The sequence below is a fragment of the Apus apus genome, chromosome 1 (assembly GCF_020740795.1).
Source record: "Apus apus isolate bApuApu2 chromosome 1, bApuApu2.pri.cur, whole genome shotgun sequence".
Classification (NCBI taxonomy): domain Eukaryota; kingdom Metazoa; phylum Chordata; class Aves; order Apodiformes; family Apodidae; genus Apus; species Apus apus.
In genome coordinates this window covers 123,377,036-123,404,320 of record NC_067282.1, presented here as the reverse complement: position 1 = coordinate 123,404,320, position 27,285 = coordinate 123,377,036, and the positions used below count along the sequence as shown (strand labels likewise).

Genomic DNA, 27,285 nt, shown 5'->3' with positions numbered 1-27,285 from the left:
CGCAGGCACACAGAGCAGGGGAGGGAAGAGCTGAGAAGCTATCACTTGCCACACGATGAAAACATGACCTTTACAGCTGATTAAATCCTGTTCTGCGGCTTACATAATGAATCACCCTGTTAAATAAAACACAATTGTATTACCTTTGTTTTTTGCTAGTGGAGATGGAGGCTGCTCTGTAAACACATCTGGGGAAGGGGATTCTGGGTGGTCAAAGTCTTTTTCCATAGTTTCTATGAGCCCAGTGAGATCTGAATCCTCTGAGCTGTGCCTTCTGCTGCTGGCACATTCCTCGTGAGGTGGGCTGAGAAGCGGCAGCTGTGGCAAAGCACTTTCAGTCTGTGGCTCTTGCTGCTGGGCCCCAGGTGCTGGGGGTTGTTGGAGGGGCTGCTCTGCCAAAGCTGGTGCCTGCTGCTGTGTTGGCTGCTGGTTCTGCCTTGTCCCCTTGGCTCTTCTGCCTGCAGCATGAGTCTGAGCTGTGGCACCTGAATCCAAGGTAAAGGGGCCCGCTCTGTTCACCGACTGCACGGAAGCTGCTTGTGCTGAAGTCCTATTAGGTATGCTTGAACTGCTTTTGGATTTGATGTTTTCAACATCAGGTGCATTTCTATTGCTGTGAAGGTGTGCTGTTGCATTGCATTGTTTATGATTCCCTGCACTGGATCGTGAAGACGAACTGCCTGCTCCATAGATCCCTCTGGATGAACTGTGATTAGAATCTGATCCAAGCACATTCAGGCTGGAAGAACAACAAGAGTTTAAATACACTTTACCATGTTTCAATTCTCCCACATGAGAAAAGAATCACTGTACTCAAAAGAACCTTTGAACTACACAGTTCTTGGCATATAACCAACAAAAATGGTTATATTTTGGCCTAAAACTTGTTTGAGAAGTCAGCAGCCTTTATCATTTCCTGTTCACTTGCTCACAGGACAGATGACACAGAAAAACACAGTACAATGACAGCCTATATATGTGTTGGAGGGAACCTGAAAGGAGGAGATTTTTTTTAACTTAAGACACCAAAGGCAGAAACTTCTGGCCTGAAATTTTTCTGCAGCCTATACCACCTTTCATTTTTGAGGAACATTACCAGGAAACTTGACAGGGTTTGGTTTTGGTTGTTTTTTCCCCCCCTTTTTTTTTTCTAAAAGAGCAATATTCCTCACAATCACAAAGTTCATCTTTTTATCCAAGCCATCTTTTTTAAAGTAACTGGTTGGATCTTTATTAATTCACCCTTTCTCAAGAGCAATGTTAATTTCTTACTGGTCTTACAACTAAAGAAATAAAAAAAGGGGAAAATAGCTTACAAAGAATCCAAACGTATACTTACTTTCCATCAGGTGAAATTCCAACTATTCTCCTGAGATCAAAAGGCCTTCCCATCTCAAATGGAGGGTTTGAGGCCTCAAAGGACAAGCGTCTCCTAAAAGGCTCCCATATTCCTTGAGCTTCTAGATAGGCTGTTCCAATTACCAAGAGAAAGAGTACACTGCAGAGAAGAGAGGAAATCATCTAACTATTTCTTAGTTAGAGGATTTTAAGGTTAATTAAAATCATCACAGAAGACAAAAAGTTTTTATCGCGTACTGAGAAACTGAAAATTGCATCCAAACCACACAACTTTGACAGAAACATAGAATACACAAGTCTAGCATCACTGACTAGCATCACATCACTGACACTGAGAATGGAAGCTAGCTGCAAGTCTGCCATGCAGTTGCCAAGAATATTGTCTTTTCTTTTGGATTAAAACATTAAAATGGCATCCAAGTGGTCAGCAGCTCTCACAGTTCATTGGTGCAATTCCATTTAAAAAGCAGAGACCCTTCACAGTGAATGGTACTGTTGCTCGGAGAAGTAAAATTTAAGAGCATTACTTCAAGGAATTTTACAACCAACTGATTCTGCTGCAATACCATGTTTAGGAGTTCTTCACTTACATAATGCACTGCAGTGAACTATATTTTGCATGAAGCAAGAAAACAACTGCAGAGACTTTCATCACACTTCTATTGATCTCATCTTCTAACAGGCAGGAGTTTTGGGGGGAGGAGACAGACTATGACTAACGTCTGCCTTGCCTATTACCCTAGAAAGTTTGAGAACTTCAAATTAGTAATTCAGTTTCCATTCTCCCCCCTGTTCTGACTGCCAGTTTTTCTAAGTCAAATGTATGAAAACCAGCATCCATTCACACAAAAGGATGAGATACCTCTTGCTTAGTTTTAGCTAAAAGAATCTAGTCTAGATGCCATCTAAGTTTTAACTATCACCCAAAACATAAGCAGCTCTGAAGGCCAAGTCAGCTGTTGATAGCTGGTTATCAGTGCTTTTTTTCTCTGCCCCAGGGATTGCAAAGGATTCTAGATGCATAACCAGATCGCAGAAGGCTAGAAAGATAATTTTCATCCAAGATATTAACAAGCAACAGAAGCGTTAAAAAATAGGGGAATTTTTCACACAAGCTTATAGAAACTGTTACTCAAAAGAGTAATGCTTGCCTTGTGTGCCATGCCATCAAAACCAGAACTAACTTCGGGTTGTAAATAATAGGTTATAAGCTCTTTCACTTATTAATTGTAATCCATGATGCTAGTTGAAAGTTTCACAAGACTGATACCAACAAGAGCATCGAATCTCTACCACCACAGTGTTACACAAACTTGGGATGGAGTGCACAGGGTTTTGGTGGACTGGTGGGCACTCCTCCCCCTCAACCTCACACGATTCCCCTCACAGCATCAATGCTGGGCTCCTCAGAAGTTGTACAGGGGAGGCTGCAGCAAAAGGTCACCTTCAGGGCTTCTCCTCCTCTGCCACTCTCTGGGTAAGGACCTGACTCCAAGTTGACTCATAAGCCAACTTTGGTGTTCTGATAAGCAAATACCAGCTTGAAATGTGAAACAGAGCAAATATTGTTTTGTGGTCTTTTTAACTACACTTTCTGGTTTTGGCGTGGTGGTGGGAGCAGCAATGGTTTGGGTTTTTTGCTTTTTAAAAAAAATATTATTGGGAAAAAACCCCAACCCTCTAGCCTAAAGTGTCCATGTAATTTAAATTACAAAACAAATTAGCATGACGAACACCAGACAGTGGGGAACAACATGGCCTAGACACCCAAGAATGATCTTGGTACATCCCTCCTTCCCCTCGTGGTTTTACTGTGGAACATACATATACCTAGGTGATAAACTCTTCACAAAAAGGAGCAGTTCCATGTTTATACATATCCTATCAAGCTGAACTTCAAAACTTGGAGCCAGAAGATGGTAACAAACAAAACTGATAGGGATTTAGGGAAGGCAACAAAAAACACCACCTTATCAAATTAAAAACGTGAACTAGACAAACTTCAGAGTTGCCGATCCCTAGAAATTAAGGATAGCTTTGTTACAATATGGAAGCATTGCCTTAGTGACAACTAGCAAGCCCCTACTTCATGGCATCCTAAAAGTCAGAAGCTGTTTGTGCACATTATGAAATGGTTACATTAGGACTCTTCTCTAGTTTGCTGCTAAGAAGAATGTTTTGTACTTATAGGAAAAAGATATAGTGAGGGAAAGAATTAGTATTCTGTATTCTTTCATAAATCTAATTAACAAATACAGTACATATAAAATTATCCATGCAAACTACACTTATGAGCTAACAATCATTATTTACTTTAAAGAGAGACTACACTTATAAATTTCAAGAAAGAAACCATTTAATAAGTACTTATTCAGCACTTTGCTAAGTATTGCAGTGTTAGTTTGGAATTAAAATTTCCTAAGTAAAAGAAATTTTCCTGTTACTTTGGAAAAATGTAGTTTCCTGGGTAACACTGCATTATGTAGGAAAGTGCTAAAGAGATAAGGAAGAAAAATTAAGCAGACTGTAACTTTACCTCTTCTATTTCTTGTAACAATCCCTAGAAGGAAAGACAGCCTAACTGAACATGTATGGACTACAGCACAGTTAAATGGAAGAGCCAGTATCTTACTACTAAAAAAAATGGAGCAATATAATGTATCTGTGATAATGCTTTGGATTTGCAGAAAGACCACTTTTTCATCACAGGTATCTACAGCAGCAATCCATCCCACACTAACATATAAGCTTAACACTGATGAAAAACAGTATTTGTTGTCACTGGTAAGTAACAATTTATCCTGATAAATATCTGTGGTAGGGTCTGCCCTGGATCAGGGCAGTGGGGGAAAGCATCTCACATCCAAAAGTTCATCAGGAACACACTGCTTATAACCTCAGATTTCAAATCAATAAAGATAGGTGGAGATTAGACTAGGAAAGCACAGTGGAATTTTCAAGTCATATTTCAGCCAGTCATAGCTAACATAGCTCTGTTTGCTGAGTAAAAAACTGCATTAACATGTTACTATGTAACCTCTAAGCATGCAATGTTGCAAATAATGCCCTTCAGGTTCTCAGAAATCCCATTATTAGCATCACCAGTTGTCTGTCACATACAAGTGACAGCAAAGTTAAATTAATCCAAGGCATCTGCTAAGGTCATAAGTTAGTGCCTCATACCTCTCTAAAGCACAATACTCTAGAAGGATCGCAGAATCAGAGAATGTCAGGGGTTAGAAGAGACCTCTGGAGATAATAAAGTCCAACCCCCCCTACCAGAGCAGGGCCACACTGAATCTAGGGCAGGTCACTCAAAAAGGCATCCAGGCAGGTCTTGAATGTCTCCAGAGAAGCAGACTCCAACAACCTCTCTGGGGAGCCTGTTCCAGTTCTCTGTAACCCTTACAGTAAAGAAGCTCCTCCTCCTGTAGAGGTGGAACTTCCCGTGTTCACAGGACACAACTGAAGAGAGACTGGCCCTTACTTCTTGATACGCACACTTCAGATACTTAGACATTAATAAGATCCCCTCTAGTATTCTCTTGTTTGGACTAGACAGCCCCAGGTCTCTCAGCTTTTCCTCGCAAGGCAGGTGTTCCACTCCCGTAATCATCCTTGTAGCCCCCCGCTGGACTCTCTCAAGTAAGTCCCTGTCCCTCTTGAACTGGGGAGCCCAGAACTGGGTGTAATACTTCAGGTGGGGTCTCACTAGGGCAGAGTGGAGGTGGAGGAGAATCTCCCTCGACCTGCTGGACACACACTTCTTAACAGACCCCAAGATACCACTGGCCTTCTTGGCCACAACAGCACTGCTGTCCCATGGATAACTTCTTGTCCACCAGGACTCCAAGGTCCTTCTCCACAGAGCTGCTTTCTAGCAGGTTGGCTCCTAGTCTGTACTGGTGCATGGTGTTACTCCTTCCTAGGTGCAGGAGTCTACACTTGTTCTTGTTGAACCTCATTAGGTTCCTCTGTGCCTAGCTCTCCAGTCTGTCCAAATCTTGCTGAATGGCTGCACAGTCCTCAGGTGAATCAGCCAGTCCTCCCAGTTTTGCCCCCTCATCCAGGTCATTAGTGGTGATGTTGAACAGGACTGGAGCCAGCACTGATCCCTGGGGAACTCCACTAGTTACAGGTCTCCAGCTGGACTCTGCACCATTGACCACCACTCCTTGGGCTCTATTGTTTAGCCAGTTTTTAATCCATCTCACTGTCCATTTTTCTACCCCACACTTCCTAAGCTTGCCTACAAGGATGTTATGGGAGACAGTGTCAAAAGCCTTGCTAAGGTCAAGGTAGATGACATCCACTGGTCTCCCTGCATCTGTCCATTCAGTCACACCATCATAGAAGGCTATCAGATTAGTCAAACATGATATCCCCTTGGTAAATCCATGATGACTACTCCTGATAACCTTCTTCATTGCCATGTGCTTAGAGATGACCTCCAGAATTAGCTGCTTCATCACTTTTCCAGGGAAGGAGGTGAGGCTGACTGGTCTGTGATTTCCTGGATCTTCCTTCTTGCCCTCTTTGAAGACTGGAGTGACATTGGCTTTCCTCCAGTCCTCAGGCACCCCTCCTGTTTTGCCATGATCTTTCGAAAATGATGGAGAGTGTTTAACTTTAAAAAAAGTTAAGGATACTTAACATTCTATGGGAATTCACAGTTAGCAGAGCTTTAGCACCTAATTTAAGTCAAATTTGGCTTAATTATTTATCAAAAAACTACACATTACCAGAGTTAGCAGAAGTATCTCCCTTAAGGAAACAGGCCCGAGCAAGAAGGGTATTATTTAGTCCTTTGTTTGAGCAGCAAGTCAGTACTCTTCAGCCTTTAACTGTTCACACTCAATCCACGGAAGCATTTATTAATTTGTTCTCTTTTCTCACCTCACTCTGTTTTATTTTATAGCAATTATAGCATGTACTGAGTACATACACACTTCTCTGTAACCTATATTCAAGCAGTGGTAGTTCATGCACATACCCAGATAAGAACAAAGACATAGATGCTACCTCATTATTCCTGAGATGATTATGTACAGTGCCAGTTCCCAGTTGGGCCTGGGTAGTGCTTCTGCACATGTTGCTAACATGTGATATGGAAGGGATGCATTCAAGATAAATATGAATTCAGAGCCTCCCGCAGTGATGAATTTTAATTCACGTATAACTCTGGAAGCAGTGAAATCAGGTGTAAACCTGAAAACAAAGCAAAGCATGTTAGAACTTTTTGTATAAGCAGTATGGAAATTTTAATAAACTTAAAAAAAAAAACCCACCTCAAACCACCATAAGCTCCATCAATTACTACCATGACTGGCATCCCAATCAAACGTAACAAATAGCCCTAGTAGTACGACTAATAACCATATACACAATTAGCCTAGAAATACTTAGGAGTATCTTTCAAACACTTCAAGATGCTTTTGACTAAGCTAACAAACACCTATGCTTATAACACATCTGACACACCATATCAAGACACAGTATAATGACTGAAATTAGGTTTTGTCCAAATCTGTGGAAAGAAAGATATGAAATGAAAAAGTTAAAAATTAACAGCAGCTGTAAGTAAGCAATGGAACCCACTTTTAGTGAGGTATCAAGTTTTTCAGCACTTTATGTCCCAACTGCATGCTTTTACAAGAACATCACCACTATGTTCCTGTCTCATCACAAGAGAAGATTGCTGCAGAAATACTAGTGAAGTTTCACTACCTGCAGTATCTCGTACATCATCTTGCAGAACAGAAACACCTTCTAAACTTTTTACATATCATATTCCAAATAGCTAAACTTGAATCCAAGCAGTGTTAAAAAGATAAGGTTTTGGTGCAGCTGTTTTTTACAGTAAAAACTGACAGAATCAAACAATCATTACCATTAAGGCAACAGACAAAATATTCCAGACTAAAATGCTGTGCATTGCAATATTAATCCTCATGCTAAAGGTTCTTCTCTGCACACTGCAATGCACCAAAACCATATGTAAATCTGTATCTCATGTGCATTCACAACCAAGATAAAGGAAATGTATGAAAAAAGGTATAGTAACACTATTGTAACACTATTCCAATTCAGTAAGTTCTACATACTAGATAGCAATAAAATTTATACTATAATCAGTCATGAAAACTTGGAAGTTATTTATAAATCAGTGTTTGAAAAAAGAGAGAAAAATTCTATGGTTTGTGTCTCATTAAAAAAAACCCAAACAAACCCAAAACATTCAAAGCTTAAATAAAAAACCTTAGAACTTAACCAACAAAGTTTTTCTCTGAAACAGTATTAGTTCTTCAGAAGTCCTAATGTAAGACTGCATACTCACAATATCACAATATCTTTAGAGGCATTGGCACTTAGTGCAAACTCTTGACAGTTAACTACTTTAAATCCATATCCTTCACATGTATAGCCACTGATTTCTATAGCTTTCACATTAATCTGCAGTTGCCCTGTATTTTCCACTTTAAACGTTCTTCTCAGCGTGAAATTCGGTTCTCTGTATTTCATTTCTAGAAACAAACAGCAGAAAGTAATTAGTATTGTATGAAACAGATATCCTTCCCTATATTCATATTCTACAGCAGCAGAGTTCTGACAGTATTACAGCAGCAAAGGGCCACAGAAATCTTTACAGAACTTGCAGGAACAGATCTCTGCAGCCAGAACCTCATCACTACCAAGGTAGGGCACTTGTACAATTCCAGAGCCCTCTAAATCATCTGGGAAAACTCACAAACCTCTGATAGCATTGCTGCCTTACAAAAATTCATCTAAGCTGTATAACTTCTTTGATGTACTGCTTAGTGTTGTGGTATTCTGTGAAAAGCCCCAGCATAAGGAGAATTAAAACTTTTTTTGTGTGTCTTAAAAATAAAACCTATGGCTGAGCTACACGCATCTTACTAGCAAAAAAATCCCTAAACCACAAGATGTAAGAGGTAACAAGTAAGCTTTGCTTGAAGTTTTCTTACTCATCCCTCAAAAAAAGCAGAATAATCTGCTTTGCCACCATGTCTGGAAATCTGCCAAGGAATCAAGTAGAATTTAATAGCAGATAAAACAAAGCCCTTTTTATCAGTTCCTTTGGTAATGCAGGTACTCTTAGCTCTCCTCATAGAAGAAAGCCTGGGCCACAGAGCAGAAAACCTCTGACCCCAGAGTAGCATGTCTCTGGGATTTATTTTTCACTGAGGAACATAGCCAGTGTGGAAAAATACAGGGTATGTGCATACTGATTCTGAAAGCACGAGGGGAAAAACAATCAAACCAAGACAAACCAGAAAGTTGCATCTGTGATCCAATTTTACTTAAATTTAGGCATTAGAGATTACCTAGTAAATGTACTAGGATCTCCACCTCCTCTGCCTTGAATTTTAGTGGATTTAGGGCTTTTGTTTCATCTTTCCTAGTTTTCACGTTAAAATGAAGGTAAAATATTCTCTTTTCTGCCTGAATAAAGAAGCAATTTTAATGTATTTAAAGGAAAAAAAATATTTCTGCACATTTCAGGCTGTACATGTAAAATGAAATTCCTTTTCTGTTCAGCATAGTAGCTCACGAAGTACTCACTTTCTGAACAGTCTTTTAATAATGCTTCTGTGATTTTAAAGCGTAAAGAACTTCCTGAACCAGGAGATTTGCCTGCAACCTTCAAGCTCTCAGTTGTTCCTTGTCCTTGTACCATTATGGCATCTATTACTGTCAAATTATTTCTGTGCAGAAAGAAAAAAGAAAACATTCATATAGGGATTATGCAGTCTAATGCTCAGGCAAGGTTCTCTATAGACTGTGAAGTTATATCCCAGAACAGAAATCTAGTTTCACAAATAATTCCCCACAATATGGAAATCAATAGTGTGTGTGTGGGGGGGGTCTCAAACATAGTGTTTGCAAGACAAAACCCTAAGAAATCACACCATAGCAGACAAATTAAAACCCAATGAGGTATTAAAGTTTATATTTCAACATCATATTAATGTATCACACCTGATACACAAGTGAAATAGTTTTTCAGAGCTCTCTAGCAGAAGGACTGAACTTATATTTCAGCAAGATATTGCAAATGGCATCTATAGCTAGAGTCTCTGCCTTCAAGATAGTGTAGCATGTATTAAATCAGAATTAAAGTCTCCAAGTATAACTGTGGATTATGTATTTACACTAGAAGGTAGGTACTTAATACAGTGTAGCTGCTGTAAAACCTACCACCATTGCATTTAAATGAAAACTTTCACCAGACACAAGATTCTACAATTACTCTTGTAAAAGCAGTAGTTTCTTATTGACAACTGATCACAAGGCTGACCTTATATATAAAATAAAAAACATCAGAAAAACTCACAATCATGTCAGAAATATCTGTCATACCTGATAACAATTAATGATGAAACAGTCTTATTAAAAACTGGAGTGAACTTTACTTTGACAGACTTCCTCTCACCAGGTTTTAATACCAGGTTTAGAACTGAGTGACGAGCCAGGGCCTTTGCAAGTCCTTGAGTGTTCTGTAGTGGCTGGACCTTAAAAAAGTGAGGAAAACAAAGTAACACTTCTAAAAATTGGAGAATTTTACATGTATTTAACAGAAATGGTATTATTCTAGCTAGAAAATGGGTCTGTTCAAAAAGCAGTGTACTACTCAATGATTTGGTTTTTGAATGCAGAAAGTCTGGTAGACCAAGAACTTCTCCACTTACTAGCAAACCATCTGTGTTTATTAAGAAGCAGAAGAACACAGTTAAGACAAAATGGAACTAAGCCATACACACGTGGATTCATCCAGACGTAGCAGAAGAAAAGAGTTCAGAAGTTTTTTAAATGTACATTTTAAACTCCAAATTAGCATTAAGCCGTTATATAACCCTCAAAATTTTTCCTTACATGATTTAAAAAATATTTTTTCCCTAAGTAAAGGAAAGGAAAAAAGGGGGGAAAAAAAACTTTAAATAGAGAAACTACTGAAAAAAGTGTATTTTGCTAATTTTGCCTTTAGATCCTGTGCAAGCACCAAATTGCTAATCTAAAGCTGACTGCAAATGGAGCAGGAAAAGGCATATATAATGGATGAGAAAAGAAAATGTTCAGGATGCTCTATATGAAAAAGCACACACTTAGAAGTTGTCCACGAAAGTCATTAAAATAAAGACGAAAGCAATGGAAAACTCAAAGCCTTGCTAATTTTTTTAAATACTACCCACTATACCAAAGAAAATAATCCTGTTGCAGTAACAGAATGAATAAATGCAGTTTTCCTGTAACTTCCACAATCCTAACACAACGTAAGCATACAGAAAAAGTGACATTTTAACTGTTATATTGGAAGAAATGCTACATTTCCTAATTCCCTGAAAACCTCCCACAGAAGCATCACATTTTTCACACATACTAACATCTAAGCTTGAAGACATGGATGACGGAGCTCTTACTAAAACATCAAAATATTTCAATTTAAAAATCTAAGAAAGGCACTGAAATACTTACGCAGTTTCTGAAGACCTGGAACTCTAGAGTCCTGAGATTGAAATTAGCTGGCTTGCTCAAATTAAACCTGAAACAGACAAGTAATTTTTAACTTTTTTTTTTCCCTCCAGATCAGGGAAGATAATTACATACTTGCACTTAAAGATTTCAGCACAAATCAACAAGAGACGGTGGGACTCAAACAGTGTGCAGCTGAAAGGACCATTTGATTTTTCTTATTTCCTTCTCTCATACATCAAGTGAAGGAAGAGATGTAAATATTTTAGATCAGCAAAAAACAACAGTTGTGCATTCAGTAGCTGTCAGCCTAGACTCAGTTCTCAGATGGGCTAATGATTCAAATTCTAGAAGCGGCCAAAACTGTAACGACCAACACAGCTGCCAAACAGGGCATGAGTGTTTTGTAAAATGCCTTCTGCTGTAGAATGAGAACGACCCAACAACTAAAACAATACTTACCGTTCTAGCATTTTATCAACAAAGGTGGATGGATTAGAATACAGAGCTACAGGAAGGAACTGGACATACACAGGAACGTCAGCTGGATTTTCTAAAAAGATTTCTTCTTCCTATTCAGAAACACAGTTTTTGTGACGTTTATGTTGGGGTTAGTATCATTACAAACTGCTATTAAAAATGCACTCCCTACAAAATAATACTATCAACAAAACAACTTACTGATGAACTGTTTGTGTTGGTAAGAGGGAAGCTTAGATGGCGTGGTGAAGTAAGTATGGAAGGCCAGGCCATTTCTGCTGTAATTTTCAACTGGACATCCTTCTGAAGATCTGTGTCTACTTCAAATAGAGCATTCAGTCTGCAGAAACAGTTATAAAACTTACTTTATGGGAGTAAAATTGGAAAAGCCTGAATAAGTAGAGTGCTTTAAAGCACCCTGAAAACAACATGCGTTTGAGAAAGAACATTGTACATTTTATTTATATGCAATTAAAAAAACCACTGAGCTCTGCCCTTATGTACTGCTATTAAAAACTTCAAGAGAAGCCACCAAAACATACTATATGAGACAAACCTGAACATCTAAAGATGTTCTTCTCTATTTAAGTATTCTTGCCAACATCCATCCATTCCAAGTTTTGTTATAGGCTATTTTTCATATAATAGTTTGTGTTGGAAGGGGCCTTTAAAGGTCATCTATAGACCAACCCTGCCATGGAAGGGGTCATCTATCAATGAGATCAGGTTGCTCAGAGCCCCATCCAATCTGACCTTGAATGTTTCCAGGGATGGGGCTTCTAACACCTCTCTGGGAAACCTGTTCATGTTTCACCACCCCCATTGTAAAAAATTCCTTCCTTACATCTAGCTTAAATCTACCCTTTTTTATTTAAAAACATTATCTCATCCTATCACAAAAGATCCTGCTAAAAAGTCTGTATGTATTATATTAAATAATATTAAAGCATCTAGCTACAACTGCTGCTTATTCAGAAGTATTTTTTTAATAAAATTTTCCTTTGCTGTGCTCTTACTGTAGGTGACAGGACATTCTCAAATGTTACTGGCATATCTAAATAAGAGGATTCTGTTTAGATCAGTTGTGTTCAGGAGTTACTAATGTACCCGCATTTTAACAAAAAAGCCAAGAAAGACATATGTTTTTGTTACTCTCTTTAGCTACATTCAATCATTTTGTTTCTCCACAAATATGAATACCTTGTTTGAAATGGTAGTCTGGCTGCTATCATCACAAAAGATACATGCACCTACTGTCAATGCTAGCTTATGCCTCTTGGAGATTATTAAATCACTTTATGTGTGTGAAGACAGAAATGTAAAAGGTATATAACAGCTGACAGAGTTTGACTTCTAAATATTAAATAGCAATGATTAATCACTTTCTATTTAGAAAAATCTCCTGGAAAAATACTGGACAATAAGATAATTCACCGAAATGCAATAATTTCAGAATAGTAACAAAACCTTATGAAATCTTAGAGGGATATTGAGGTTACTAATTTAAAACCGAACAGGCAGGGATTCTGCACAAACAGCACACTGGTTTTGGAAATGTTTGCAGAGTACAGACTGAGTTGCTGTTGCCATATTTTCAAGAACTGCAGCATAATCCAGTGAACAGCAACTCCTGGCATTTTGCATGACTTGAGGAAATTATTGCTGCTTTTTAACTTTTAAAATGTTCTCTTTAAAGGTTTTGCAGAGAAGGCCAAGTAACTCCTTCTTGGCCCCCTCTCAAAGAGCACTGCAATATTAAGAAACCTTGTATTTTATAAGAGCATATATGAGACAGAATTATCTTACTAATTTAAGGTCTAAGAAAGTAACAGAAATAAAATACTTACCTATGGCTTGAATTCTCTTTTATTTCTGTCCATTCTCTGAATAAGTTCTCATGCAAATCCCAGTCAGAATCCCATGTATCTTCTTGCATTGCTACGCTGTGCTGAACTTTGGATTCCGCTTTAAGAAATAATGTGGGTTTTAGATTATTCATGCAAAATCATTGCTTAAGGAGAAAACATTTTTCTATGATTTTCATTATAAAGTTGAAAGTCACTTACATTTAGATAGAAAAGGCAATCCTACATAGCAATGATCTCCACATTGTAAACCAGGATCAAAGTAAATATTTGCAATCTGCAAAACAGGTAAGAGAGCAGATCAAATAAACAGCAAAGTAAATATAGTGACAAAAGAAGGAAGATTTCTGATGACCACAGAAAGTTAATGCATGTTATATATGAGGGAACTTGTAGGTATGCAGAAATAAGGCATAAACAAACCTTTGATTTTTTTCCTGGCTCCAAATCTTCTTTATTACTTCTTAGCCTCTTATAATAAAACCTTACATCTTGCGACAGGGAGCGTATGTGTTGTATTTTCACTTTCTGAGAAAAGGAGTTCATAATGTTCAGGCTCTGGTGAACTACTTTCCCCTAAAGAAAAGAAAGGATGAAAAAAAGTCTGCAGGATATGCATTTTCCCTAGCATATGTATTCATTCATGCAGGCTGGCAAAGACTACAGCAGGGTCAAAAGGTTAAACTGAGCTTTAAACCATGCTATATTAAATAAACCCCCCTTGTAACACCTTCCAGGTAAGTTTCTGAAGTTGTATTCCTTCCTCCATCTGCTTCCAAACACAGTTCATCTCTCTTTCAAAATTAAGTACACCTTAAGTCTAATGAAGACCTACAACAGCTCTGCTTAAATAAAAGAATTTTTAAAAGTACCAGACAAGGAAAAACAAGAGAAAACTTCACTATTCTGAGCCTCCTGTTACAAAAAGGAAATAAGCTTCTTTTAAGAGATCTAGCACATATTTGCTAGTAATTAGAAATAACCTGAGAGAAACAGTAAAGCTGCATATTACAAACACTGCAGGTGACAGAGGGCATTTAAAAACGTAGGTGAAACCCTCTTTTCCACTCCCAATGAAATTAAGACACCAGACACTAAAATAATATACAAAACCCCACAATGCCCAAAACGAAACAAAACCAGCACAAGTTTTTCCCCACACCTTCACACCCTGCCTCCTCTTCTGAGCTCAATGTTATTTTAACTTTTAAGCCCAGAACAGGTAGTTTGTTTGTCACTATTATAATAACTACAATGCTCAACTCTCCTCTGGCCTCACTTGTAAATGATTCTGTGGCCATTTTTTTTCATCCTATCAGAAAAGCCAACCCTGACAAGTATAAAGTTAATGATATATTCAAACCAAAGAAAAGAAAAAAGCACAACTCACAACGGGTGACAAGATTTCAGATTTATATAAAATTAGTGAATACAAGCAAATTTAAATACCCAAGACAGTCTTCTAACGAACATGACTGGAGTTTTTCATGTTCATCTTAAATCAATACTTAAGCTTTTTAAAAATTTCTCTAAGGTAAAGACTGAATTGAAGAGATGGGAGAGACGTATATACCTGAGGCCAGAGCCAAATTTTGAGCCTCGAAAACAGTTACATACTATAGCAGTTCCAATAGTAGCAACTGAAGAGGAAAAGAAACTGAAAGAATAAATCTCTAAAAAGTATAATCCTATTAACCTGAATAGGAGGTATGTCAGAGCTTCATCTATGGAATCCTATGAGTAACAAACTGCCATTGCTTGAGCAAGATAAATGTTTGTTAAACTCTAGAATAATTTAACAGTATTTTACAAAAACAATTCTGCAGCATTTAGACAAGAAAGAACAGATATGGGATGGATATGACCATCCATCAATAGCAAGATAAACAAAACAATGCTATTTAGCATACAAGTCCTCAAAGAGGAATATTAAGAGAGGTGGTACTGTGAGCTAAAAATGCCTTAGTGAAGCAGAAGTCAACACAGGCAAGATTTGTTTACATCAAGACACTAATCTTTACAAGGCCTATAGACACTGATAGTGTAAGATTTAGGTGCAAATACACTAAGATAAACAGAGACAGACAGCACTGGGAGTGGGACAGCTGCATGAGAATTACAGCCTAGGCTAGGATATGAACTGAAAAGAAAGTGTTGCTAAAATTATAGTGCCTAGTTAATTCCGGGTTGTCATGAATTCAGAGATCACAAGTTTAGTTTGAAATAAATCCAAGAAAAAGGAAAAGTCTGCTGTCAGTGTTTTCAAATCCCAAAAGAGCTCAACGACCAAGTAACAGAAGTAGTAAGTGAAGCTGACAGCTCTGAAAAGCTTGGGGTTGAACACAGGGAACAGTCCAGAATCTTGTCAAAGGTGACAATTATATCTGAATCTATACTCCCAAACAAAACGTGGGAGTGCAAAAGTCCCCTGCACGAATAACTATGTGAAAACATTACTAGAAAAGACCATGAGCCAATAAAAATCACAGCAATCTGGAGATGAGGAACAATGACAATGAGGAAGCTGTGCCTTAGAGGCTGCTGAGAAACCAAAGTGCTTCAAGAAGTTGTGCCTGCCAAAACAAAACCAAATCAAACAAGAAAATCAAGCTGACCAAGGCCTTGGGCATATACTAAGATACACCAAGAAGCTCTTTAGCCATTCCAGTTAGAACAAAGGGAGATTAAAATAATTGCTTCCTTATGGTCCAAAAATGGAATAAAATATTTTAGCATGGCATTCAAGAGGGACAATGACCTTGCCAGGAATTAGAATATATAAATTAGGAGTATAGAAATCGCATTATCTTTGGTGAAAGAAAGGGAAAAGGACTTTTAAGTTATTTCAGTTTATCAGAGGCTTATGCAGCAGTTCACAGAAGAAATTACATACACGGTAGTAACTGTAATAAATATCCATATTAAAGGTGAGGCCATAAAGCCACACAGAAAACACAGATCCTAAAGAGAAAAAAATAGCAAGTGATCTGTGCAAATGCAGACATGACTGTTTGGCCTCAAGAGTAACAAAAGACTTCAGAACATTTTCTGAAGTAGAGCATCAGAAGAGAGATGGAATGGATAACTGGGCAAATGTAGCAATGATTTATTGAAGTCCTGCTGACTGATTTACCTTCCTCCAATGAGGCCTACTGCATTACTTTTTCAAAAAATTACCACTTATCTACTAGACATAAGTTAAAGTACTTGATCAAGTGCTAGAGAAAAAATACTATCTCAGAGAACACAAACTGCAGATAAGCAGAAGATACTAAGGAGGTATTGGAAGAGAAGGTGAGAACAGGTGATGCTCTACAACAGGCTGAGACCAGGAATGAAAGACAAGGAAACAAAAAACCATTTCCGCCAACATGCATGGATGTGGTTTTATCCTTTCAGAAAACTACCATCACTATTTGCTGCTTCCCCCCCACAATTTTCAATCTCTCTCCTTACGATTTTCCATCATATTACATCCCCCACTCCTCAAAAAGTCACAAAGTTCAGAATTCCATTAAATACCAAATGCAAAGTCAATATGCCTTGACTGCCTGAGCTTCTGTGGTTACGCTGAATGCCAAGCAAGAAGAAAGTACTAACTGGTTAACAGCCTGCTGCTTGAGTCGGTAGCTTTCAGCAAACAGGCTGCTTTGTGCAGTCACCAAATGAACAGTACCCAGGAGCAGGGATGAAAACAGCCACTGCACACTACTGCAGAGAGCTGCAGACCCACTCAGCTCTCTTGCTTTCCTGTTCATGTACTTCACAACGTACCCTCAAGAAGATCTACTTCCAGTGTGGAAACAATACAATAACACTTCCACAGGTACCAAGGACTTCTTATGCTGAATTGTCAGTTTATTAGTTGACTTTGTTCTCTTTGGCATTACACTGCAGGAATTTGAAAAACGTATTTGTGCCATTTCATCTCTCTTACTCTTGGTGCTAATGCACCTGAATTGGTAATAACCACAGCTACATTAGAATGAAGCTACACAGAATCAGGTTTGTGATCGTATCAGTATCCCAACATCCCATTCAGGCAGGCAGTAGGGCAGATGTGACCAGCAGGTGAAGACAGGTGATTCTCCCTCTCTACTCTGGTCTGGTGAGTCCCTACCTGGAGTACTGCACCCAGCTCTGGAGCCCTCAGTGTAAGAAAGACATGGGCTTGTTAGAGCAGGTACAGAGGAGGGTCACAAAAGTGATCAAATGAATGGACCACCTCTCCTATGAGGTGGCTGAGAGAGTTGGAGTTCAGCCTGGAGAAGAGAAAGCGCTCCAGGGAGACCTTACTGCAGCCTTTTAATACTTCAAGGGGGGCTATAGGAAAGATGGAGACAAACTTTTTAACAGGACCTGTAGTGATAGGACAATGTGTAATGGGTTTTAAACTGAAATAAGGTAGATTTAAACTAGATATTACAAATACATTTTTACAATGAGAGTGGTGAAACATTGGAACAGGTTGCCCAGAGAGGTGGTAGAAGCCTCATCCCTGGAAACATTCAAGGTCAGATTGGATGGGGATCTAAGCAACCTGATCTAGGTGAAGATGTCCCTGCTCACTGCAGGAGGGTTGGACTAAATAACCTGTAAAGGTCCCTTCCAATTCAAAGCAAACTATGATTATATGTAGAGATAACTTGTGTTTGGAACATGTTGGGGGATGAAAAACCCACCAAAATTAGCAACAAACAGAATAATCAGCAGTTCTGTAGCACAACCTCGCCAGCAATTTGACACAGAACAATTCAAGACAGTAGTTTCTCTTGAAAAGAACAAACAAATAAAAAACACAGCAAGAACACATGACCCAACCCTCTTACCGGAAATGAAGGTGGAAGAAAAACATGTTTTGGGGAGCAGGTGAGTGAGCCAACAGCAATCACTGCCTTCACTGGTATAGTTAAAATCTTGGGGACAAAAAGAACAAGAAAATCTTAGAAAAAACATACTTATATTTCAGCCTTTAAATGTCTCTTCCACTTTTAAATTTAGTAGAATAACAAAACCCCAAAATTCTACAATGAATATAAACTAGGTTTATATACACATTTAAAACATGGAGACATGAATTAAGATTTCAGGGTATTATGACATTCAGAACAGTCACTCCACATTGTGAGGAAGCCCGTCTTTGCTCAGTCATACTTATCACCATTCTACATGGGACACAAAAGCACAGTGAAAATACAAGCTGCCCAATGGGGTGTTATATAGGTCTCACTTGACTAGGGTTTACTTTGTCATAAAACAGGATGCTATCTTTAAGGTAAATGAGTATGAGGGAACAGGATACACTGAACTTCTCAAAAAAACATTAGAAGCCATGGTAACACCTTGAGGTATACACAGACTTAGAAAAAGGAGGCAAACAGATCTTTTCTATGTATTATTAAAGCTACCAAGACAAGTAGAATAACCTGTAAGCAAGAAAATAAACCACATCCAATTCTCTAACTGAAGGGTCACGAACAGGTATGGACACACTAAAAAAAGCTTAAAATCTCAGTAGCTGGCAGAAATTCAGAATTTCCCATTTTCTGTAGCTTGCATTATGCCAAAAGGTCCATGCATGAATGCTTTCAGGATGCGTCATGTCATTGAAGAAACCATACCTCAAAACATTAGGTCAGATATAAGCAGATATTTCTGAAAGCCAGCTGAAAATCGTAACTCTTCATTCCTTCAGAGAAGACACAGCATAAGTAGCACAACTGTCAGTTGATGTAGGGTTAACTTGCAGAGGTAACTTGACCTCCAGAGGCCCCTTGCAACTTCAGCTTCTCCCTGACTTTGTCCACTAATACAACTCTTAAACCTTCATGCTTAAAAATTGCACGTGTCATCTGGGCAGCAACCATGAATGTCCAATAAATGTACCTCATAATCCGTCGTGATCTGTACAGCTCCATCATGAATTCCTTCAAGTTCTTTCGCTATTAGTTTTACTCTAAACACAGCATAGTAACCTGATGCTAGTATTACCTGTAAATGGTGGGGAAAAAGTCATAATTTTATTCCATTAAATGGAAAGAAATTCACTAAAAAAAAACATAAGGAACTTTTTTTTTTTTTACTGAATCAGAATTCATTGAAAACAACTGTCAGTGGTAAAAAAAAAAATTCAAACACGAAAGTTATTAACACAAAAATTATCTATTCTTAGAGGTTATAAATTCCCACTCTTCCCAAATAAATGATGAGAATCATTTGAGGGCACAGAGGTTACTGCTTCTGAAGTTTCCCCTTTCAAAATCTAACCAACTGTGAACATAATGCTGCTTCTTAAAACAAGCTTAAACATTTCTACATGCTTTATTGTACTCAGACAAAAATAAATTTTTAACACCCCCCCCCAAAAATGAAACTTCAAGAAACTGCACATTGTCTCTTTCCAGCCCCCCTTCCTCCACTCTCCCAATCTAGCTTTAAGCAATGGATTCAAAGGATTACTTACTGAAGACTGATCGGATACACCAGCATTTTGTAGTTCATGGTGATTTGCAATTATCGTCGTTCTGTTTCCCTTTTCAGTTGTTAGAAGTTCTATGGCCAAACCATCCCCTATAATGTGCCAACTTTTTATAGCCAGCTTAAAAAGAACAAAAGGTACTGTTTTCAGTAACAAGACTGATGTAAATTTTTTAAAAGGAAAATGAAAAGAAACCCATCCTTACCTCTATCGGGTTGCTGTTGATGACTGCAAATAAAATGCTGGTGGCTTCTGTCGCACTCAATATGCCAAAATCTATAAATTGTTCCTCAGTTTTTGGAGGCAGTACAAAGTACTAGGAAGATTGATAGAGGTATTTTAGCACAAGTTTAATATAAAATGTGCTCATTTTATAATGAGCACAAGTTTAATATAAAATGTGCTCAAAAGTCTCAGCTCATTAACAGATGCGTTAATAAGTCTAATACAGTGGTATCATATCTACCTCAAAATCTAGTTTCTAGGTAAAACTGAAGGCTACAAACCAAATTTTTCAGCAGTAATCAAAGCTGTTTACAGAAAGAACTGGTAAAATAATTTTGAAATTAAGAAAGCTATGCAAAAGTAGAATAAATAATTTAAAATAGTCTCTCTCTAAGTCTTCTAGTTAGTCTAAAGTAGCTAAAAAAAGGAAAATACTTACATCTAGAAATCCTGTGTATGCTCGGACAGGTAGGTGAAATTTAGAAGCATTGGTGATAAGTAAAATATTGTTATCTATATGAACAGATGATGTGGAAGGCATAAAATGAAGTGTAAAAATATATCTGGATTCATTAGGTGGAATTAAGACTGGCTTACTGAAGTTCTGGACCTAGATCAGTGAACAATTAAGAACAACGTTACAATTTCAGAAAGTGCAGCACATTTAAAAATTTCCTTTAGGTTAAAACATGCACTGAATGAAATGAGGCTTACTTTAAACATTGGTTTTGCTTCTTCTGGTAACACAACATCATGTATAAGGACTGCAAAACTGAACGTGTTTGTTAGATAGATTGGTCTTTCCACAGAATCAGCAGCACTGTCACGGATGTGGAAAAGTGTGGCAGCATGATCAAATCCTAAATATCTATTAAAAGACAACAGTATGAGAAAAATTCAGACTTCCCTCAAACATAAGTGTTTTTCTTACACAAAAGACTAGAATTCATTCAATCCAATAGCAAAAAAGTTTAACACCACTGCATGTTGAAACTATATTAGCAGCACTACAGAGGCATTGAAAATTAAGGAATTAAAATGAGATAAGAAAACATGCGAATCAACATATTAGGATGCCTAAAAGGAAGTGCTTAAGACAGCTTACAAATTGCCTATGTGCCTTATTAGCCAAATCAGGTGTCTGAAGCACGCTTCTGATCATTAAGATTTAGTTTGTTTGCCTTCAAAGTACTGTCAGTTCTGCTGGGAAAATAGCATCCCATTTCAACAATAATTTTAAAGTCAACTTAGCCGTACTTCGTAAATAAATAACAGAGGTAATGACAGCTCTTCCAAAATTTTGCTTAAGCTCAAAATACTTTCTCTACCCTTACTTCTCATAGTGATTGAACAGCAAACACACAACTGGAAAAATTTCCAATACTGCATTTTTAAAATGTCTCATCTGCAGCCTTCAACTGCTCTGAAAAACCAATCACTATGGCCACTTTGAACCCAAGCTTTGAAACCAGCTTAAACATTACTGTGCATACCTCATCTACTAGTGTAAAATCAGAAAAAAATCAAATCAGTAATTATAGCTTTAAATGAGCTCCAAGTTCAGCAAACTCAGGTATCACAACTTCATATCCCTTCTCCCCCTAAAAAAGCCTAAATGCCCTGTTACATCAGCAAATTTCCAGCATTTAGTTTTGAACTATGTTCAATTACTGCACGCTTACCCATCCAACACTTCTGCTTGATACGGTATTTCAAGTTTGGAGTAGCTCTTCTCTTTTGCTTTCACAGTTATTTTCCCAGAAGACTGTGATGCTTTTTTTGCTTTTGATGCTGTGCACACAAGAATATAAGTTTGATGAAGTAGACAAAGAAATGGTCTGTTAGGTTAGTACCAATGCAAGAATAAAAGCACAGAGCTAGCCCAGAGATGAAGTATCACAGAAGAAAAAAACGGATCTTAAGGAGGTTTCAATAAGCAAATGACATGGAATCAGTCTAGGAAGAGCTTGGAGTTCCTCCCGCTTAACAGCAGTTATTTGACCTGCCCAAGTTAGTAAGCTTATCTACAATTGGAAAGCCTGCTTGTTCCTGTCAAATAAGTAACTTGGACTTGTCCAGAGGATAATGCAGACCCAAGGTGAGCTGAACTTGCCACTCAAGAGTATGGAATACACCTATTCCTCCACTAACAGAAAGGGAACTTGGGATAGCTGGGCTAGTCTACTTCACTTTGAAGTACCAGTCAAGCAAGACTTTGGGCCAGGAACACAGCATTATAATAATGAAGAAATCAAAGACAAGCTAAACTTTACAGAAATTTAATCAGAATCCATGTAAGAAGCCATACTATACAAGCCCCAAGAATGAAGCTCACAGAAGCCCCAAGATCAAAGAACAAGTGGTGCTATCCTGCTGGCAACACTGCCAGAAAAGTCAAGGGATTAAAATACTAATTAGAAGAAACCATCAGCTTTCTAAAGCCCCTGCATGTATTAGGACAGCCAAAATAGCAAATATTTAGGGTAGGCTACTTCTCTGAGAAAAATTCACCAACTCAATCCTTTAAACACATCAAGCAGCCAGACTGGCTATTTTTTCCCAAGTAACATTCCGTCCAAGTTCTATCATGTGTTAGCCAGTAGGTAGTCACATAACAATTCCTGCTCCAGCTTCAAGATCTGAACATGTTACCACCTCAGGCTGAAAGAGTACAGCTAGTAAAAATTTATTTGTAGGCTAAAACATACTTCACTCATCCTACAAATCGTAAGCTATTAAAAAATTAAAAAAATAAATCAATCCTCTTCTATGTATACAATTTCCAAAATTACGTCTACCTGAAATGAAGAACATTTTATCTATAAAATTCCCTTTCTAAGCAATCCTAGCAGAGAGAGTTACAGTACCAACTAGTATTTTAAAGCAGTAACATCTGAGTAGCTCTATAACATTCTGACAGCTGATTAAAATCTCTATAAAAATTGAGGTGCCTTTCTAACAAAATGTCAGCATAATATTTACAGTTACACTATGTAGGAGAGAAATGATCCAACACTTCTTTCATAAAGATATACATCAAAGTCAATATCAGCATACATAACCTATCTTTATAGGAAAGGTAACACCAGTAAAAGATTTTTCCCCTTTCAGCTCTTTTTTTTTTTTTAAAAATATAAATTCAAGGTAGGAAAATAAAATAGGCAGGCTTTCACAGTAAGGTTCTCAAGAGCATAGAAACATAGAACCATTCAGGTTGGAAAAGCCCCTTGGGATCACTGAATCCAATCATCATCTCTACTCTACAAAGTTCTCCCCTAAACCAGATCCACCAACACCACATCCAAACCACCCTTCAACACATCCAGGGATGGTGACTCCACCACCTCCCTGGGCAGCCTGTTACAGTGTCTGAACACTCTTTCTGTGGAAACATTTTTCCTACTGTCCAGTCTTAATCTCCCCTGTTGCAGCTTGAAGCCATTCCTTCTTGTTCCATCACTAATTACCTGTGAGAAGAGACCAGGACCAACCTCTCTACAATGACCTTTCAGGTAGTTGTAGAGACTGATGAGGTCTCCCCTCAGCCTCCTCTTCCCCAAACTAAACATTCCCAGCTCCTTCAAGCGTTCTTCATAAGGTTTATTCTCTAGGCCCTTCACCAGCTTCGTTGCCCTCCTCTGTACTCGCTCCAGCACCTCGAGATCTCTCTGGAACTGAGGTGCCCAAAACTGGACACAACACTCCAGGTGTGACCTCACCAGTGCTGAGCATAGGGGGACAACCACCTCTCTACTGCTGCTAGTCACACTATTTCTAGTATAAGCCAAGATGCCATTGGCTTTCTTTCAAGAAAGCATTACACAGTCCTACTTCCATGGGCATTCCAACATAAAACGTCATTTTTTTAGAAATAAGATTTTGGATTATTTTCTAAACTTCAGAAGGATCAACTGGCAATCCAAGAGAAATACTCTCATCTAATACCTACTACTCTGAGGAACATGTCCTGGTTTTACTAGGATTTCTCAAAACCAAATGCCTATTTAGACTAACAGCACATTTTAAATAATCTGTGTCTTAACATAAAGAATTATCATTAATGGAAATCTGGTAAACAAGTTCCATTTTTTTTATACACACCAGAAGTTTGCTTAAGAATTTCTTCTTTCCTCACTAGCATAAGTTACTTGCTGATTATGTTCAGAGATGATCCCTTCAGCAATAACTTAAGTTAGGAGAACTGCAAAGCCTTTACCTGGGTGGAAAACTCCATTTCCTTCTCAATGTTACAAATAAAATTTCGTTACGAGAGTGGAAAATAATGCGTGAAGTTTCAGCAAGTTCTAGGAAGAGACATGCAGTACTTACCATCAAAGCTAATACTTGCAACTTTGGTATATTTACTTTCAGAGGCTTTTAACGTAACTGGCTTGAAATGTACTGTTATAGCGTCATTCTGTGGTGTAGGTCTAACACTCTGCAAAGAATCAAATATGAAGCACCTGTAAATTTATCAATATTGACACACTCTGCCTTCACATAACCTTTGAAGTGACACAACAGCAACTGATTGTGCCCGAGTTCTTACAGGTTAAAAAAAGCAGCATTACAAGAGGCTTTAGAATTTTTTTCAGGTCCACCAAATTAAGTCAGTATTCAAGAAAGTGGGCAATCAAGCATTCTGCTTGGGAATATTGGATGAAGTGACAGTATGGGCAGGAAGATGCTAATAAAGTAGAAAATAAGCTTTACTTAAATGAAGATTTATTTTGTATTCTTAACACTGCAGGGTTACAATAGCTGGATTATTTTCACTGTACTCATTAACAAAGCAGTTAACTGACTTGTGTAATTACTGATGGTGACACAGACATCTACCTTCTCTCTGATCTCATGCTAAGTTGGCAGACCTGCTACAGGACAAAAAAAAAGTTAACTGCATAGAGAACAGCTTTGAAAATCTGAGATTACACTCATTCGATATCAACATTTTACAAGATTACCCTTTGTATCTGAGGATTACTGTTTTTAACCAAATGGAAAAGGTGAACTGGGCATTTCTGGAATAGCAATTGTGTCAGTTATTAGCCAGAACTCATTCATACTGCAGCAGGATCGTGGATTCCATGTCAGTATCTGAAGGCTCTATAAAGATTGCTAGGAAACTCTCTATCTAGATTCCACAGCAAGAAACCAGGCATGTAGCATTTAAATGCTCTTATTCTTATTTTGATTAAAATTAGGACAGCTGCCATCATTCCTTCTTCCCAGCTGTCTTCTGCTCTAAGAACAGCTCAGCTGCTTATGTGGAAACTGTCAAGCTTCTGGAAATTCCAGGATGCTGTACTAAGGAAACTGAAATGAGTGTGGGTTTACCTCATGCTGGGCTGCAGAGGTTTAGCACCTGCTTCATAAGCAGCTGACTCTTGGTCAGAGTGAAGCAGGGCAGACAACCAGTGGAACAAACCAATTACAGTTCTTCCAAGCTAAGCTACCTTTGATTGTAAATTACAGCCAGAAAATCATGCACAGGTAATTAAGTTCTTGCAGGTCACATGATCCATAGAGGAATCAAGCAGCACTGCTCCTGCAGCTAATGAATAATCTGTTAACTGTGAGTTTTGCATTTTTGATTTATAGCACTGACCTTTGTCAACCACCTGCATACACACAGTGCAGATAGTTGCTATTTCTCTCCATAATCAATTCACAATTACCACAATTTTCTTTTAATAAAACGTATATAACCAAACTGAGATCTTGACATCTTAGAAAAAAAACTCTTAAAGCAGGTGAAAACAAAGCTGTAAACAAATTCATAGCTTTTGCATGGCAGAAAGGATAACAATTTCTAGTAGCTCTTCTCATGCAAAAGGCTGGTTTTTATTACTGAATTCTGAATTATGCTGATTCTATTTAGTAAATCAAATTGGAAATATCAAAAAGGACAGCTTGTTGCCAGAAAAATGGCAGGTGTCAGAAGTGCATCTCTTAAACCTGAAGTGTAGCAAACCTCAGTGTAGTTACTCGAAACATCTATAAGAAATTTTGTTAAGGAAGGAATTTAGCATTGTTTTCCTGAAGATTCCTTAACTCCATCATGTACTTTTCTCATTTGTTGTTTGATTACATACTATAAAAGGAAATAGAGAATGTAGACGACTAAAGGAAAACCAAACATCCTTAAGAATCCTTTCAACTTCACCTTTCTCAAATTTTAACCTACTTCAAAAATAAAGCCCAAAACTTGACTTGAGATATGCCCTATGAATCATCAAATATGGACAGGTCATGAGAAAACATGCAAAGCATGTGTCATCAATAATCTAATACCAGCAATTTTCTCAGAAAATGTCCTGACAGAAACTTCGGTGGAGAAGACTTTCAAACAGACATGCTTCATTAACACATGGTTGTCCCATGGAGTGCCCCAGTCAAGATTCCTGGCCCTGCTGCATGAAGATATATTCAATATTTAGATTAAGAGCAGAAAGTGAAGATGTTAATGTTCTAGAGAACACAGCTGGGAGGGAAAGCTTTGTGCTACTGCTGTAGTTACTGGGAAGGACTTTGAAAGTTTAAGGACTCTGAGACTACACCTGTAAGAGTTGAGACACTTGGCACATGTTCATCCATACTGTTTACCTGTCATCAAGCTCCCAAGCATAGTTTTGTCTTGTCCACCTAGACTACTGCTCCAAAGACTGAGCAGGCTGTAGGCTTTTGCTTACAGATAACAGAGACACATTTATTCTGCTGCAAGAGGAAAAAGACCAGTGGCTACAGGCAGCAGACTAAGGCTTGTTCAGTGAGTGTCAGAACCACCTCTATCCTGTTTTATTCACTTCTACAGACACAGTTATTATAAGCACAATCATTTTATTGGTACTAACTTGGCCTTCAGTTTAGATACTGACACAATGAAATAACTGAAGTTGACTTTCACCATAAAGCACCATTCAGAGTAACTACAGAGTAAACTACTACTACATTTTAAACCTGTGAGCTACCTTTCCCTTAATAACTTTGAGATGTGTCCACTGAAACGTGCAGACTGAAAACATAACCCAGAAGTAAACAACTTGTGGGCTGATAAAGAAGCAAATCTACTCTCAAGTATGTGAATTGTGACAGAAGTAAATACTTTTTTATACAAACACTTTTAGTTTCAAACTGACAGAACTCAGCTTCAATATATGGCTGTCCTGAAGCTCCTGATTCTTTATGCATCCCACATGACCAGGAGGTCAAATTTTCAAGTGTGCCATTGCTTTTAGCAATCAAATGGTTTTAAACCGCCTTTAAAAACCACAAAAATTTCATTCTACAAAAGGAATAACGTGTTCATCAATCTACATTTATTAGATTTGACAGCATGGTTTAATCGTTGTAGCATGAGAACAGCTCATCAAGTCAGGAAATAAA

The 27,285-nt window shown here is 38.0% G+C and overlaps 1 protein-coding gene across 1 annotated transcript in view; it reads right to left on the bottom strand.

Moving 5' to 3' along the window:
* TMEM131 (transmembrane protein 131) overlaps positions 1-27,285 on the bottom strand; it is a 99,805-nt gene that overhangs the window by 16,671 nt on the left and 55,849 nt on the right. Inside the window, exons 12-31 of the mRNA XM_051610271.1 lie at positions 24,229-24,337; positions 21,582-21,690; positions 20,614-20,767; positions 20,339-20,509; positions 19,880-19,990; positions 19,660-19,794; positions 19,083-19,187; positions 18,026-18,112; positions 13,620-13,772; positions 13,398-13,473; positions 13,179-13,296; positions 11,533-11,671; positions 11,314-11,423; positions 10,855-10,921; positions 9,742-9,893; positions 8,944-9,086; positions 7,697-7,883; positions 6,382-6,567; positions 1,340-1,498; positions 144-739 (exon numbers count right to left, since the gene is read on the bottom strand). Coding sequence (XP_051466231.1) covers positions 144-739; positions 1,340-1,498; positions 6,382-6,567; positions 7,697-7,883; positions 8,944-9,086; positions 9,742-9,893; positions 10,855-10,921; positions 11,314-11,423; positions 11,533-11,671; positions 13,179-13,296; positions 13,398-13,473; positions 13,620-13,772; positions 18,026-18,112; positions 19,083-19,187; positions 19,660-19,794; positions 19,880-19,990; positions 20,339-20,509; positions 20,614-20,767; positions 21,582-21,690; positions 24,229-24,337 — 3,067 coding nt within the window. The remainder of the gene's footprint in view (positions 1-143; positions 740-1,339; positions 1,499-6,381; positions 6,568-7,696; positions 7,884-8,943; positions 9,087-9,741; positions 9,894-10,854; positions 10,922-11,313; positions 11,424-11,532; positions 11,672-13,178; positions 13,297-13,397; positions 13,474-13,619; positions 13,773-18,025; positions 18,113-19,082; positions 19,188-19,659; positions 19,795-19,879; positions 19,991-20,338; positions 20,510-20,613; positions 20,768-21,581; positions 21,691-24,228; positions 24,338-27,285) is intronic.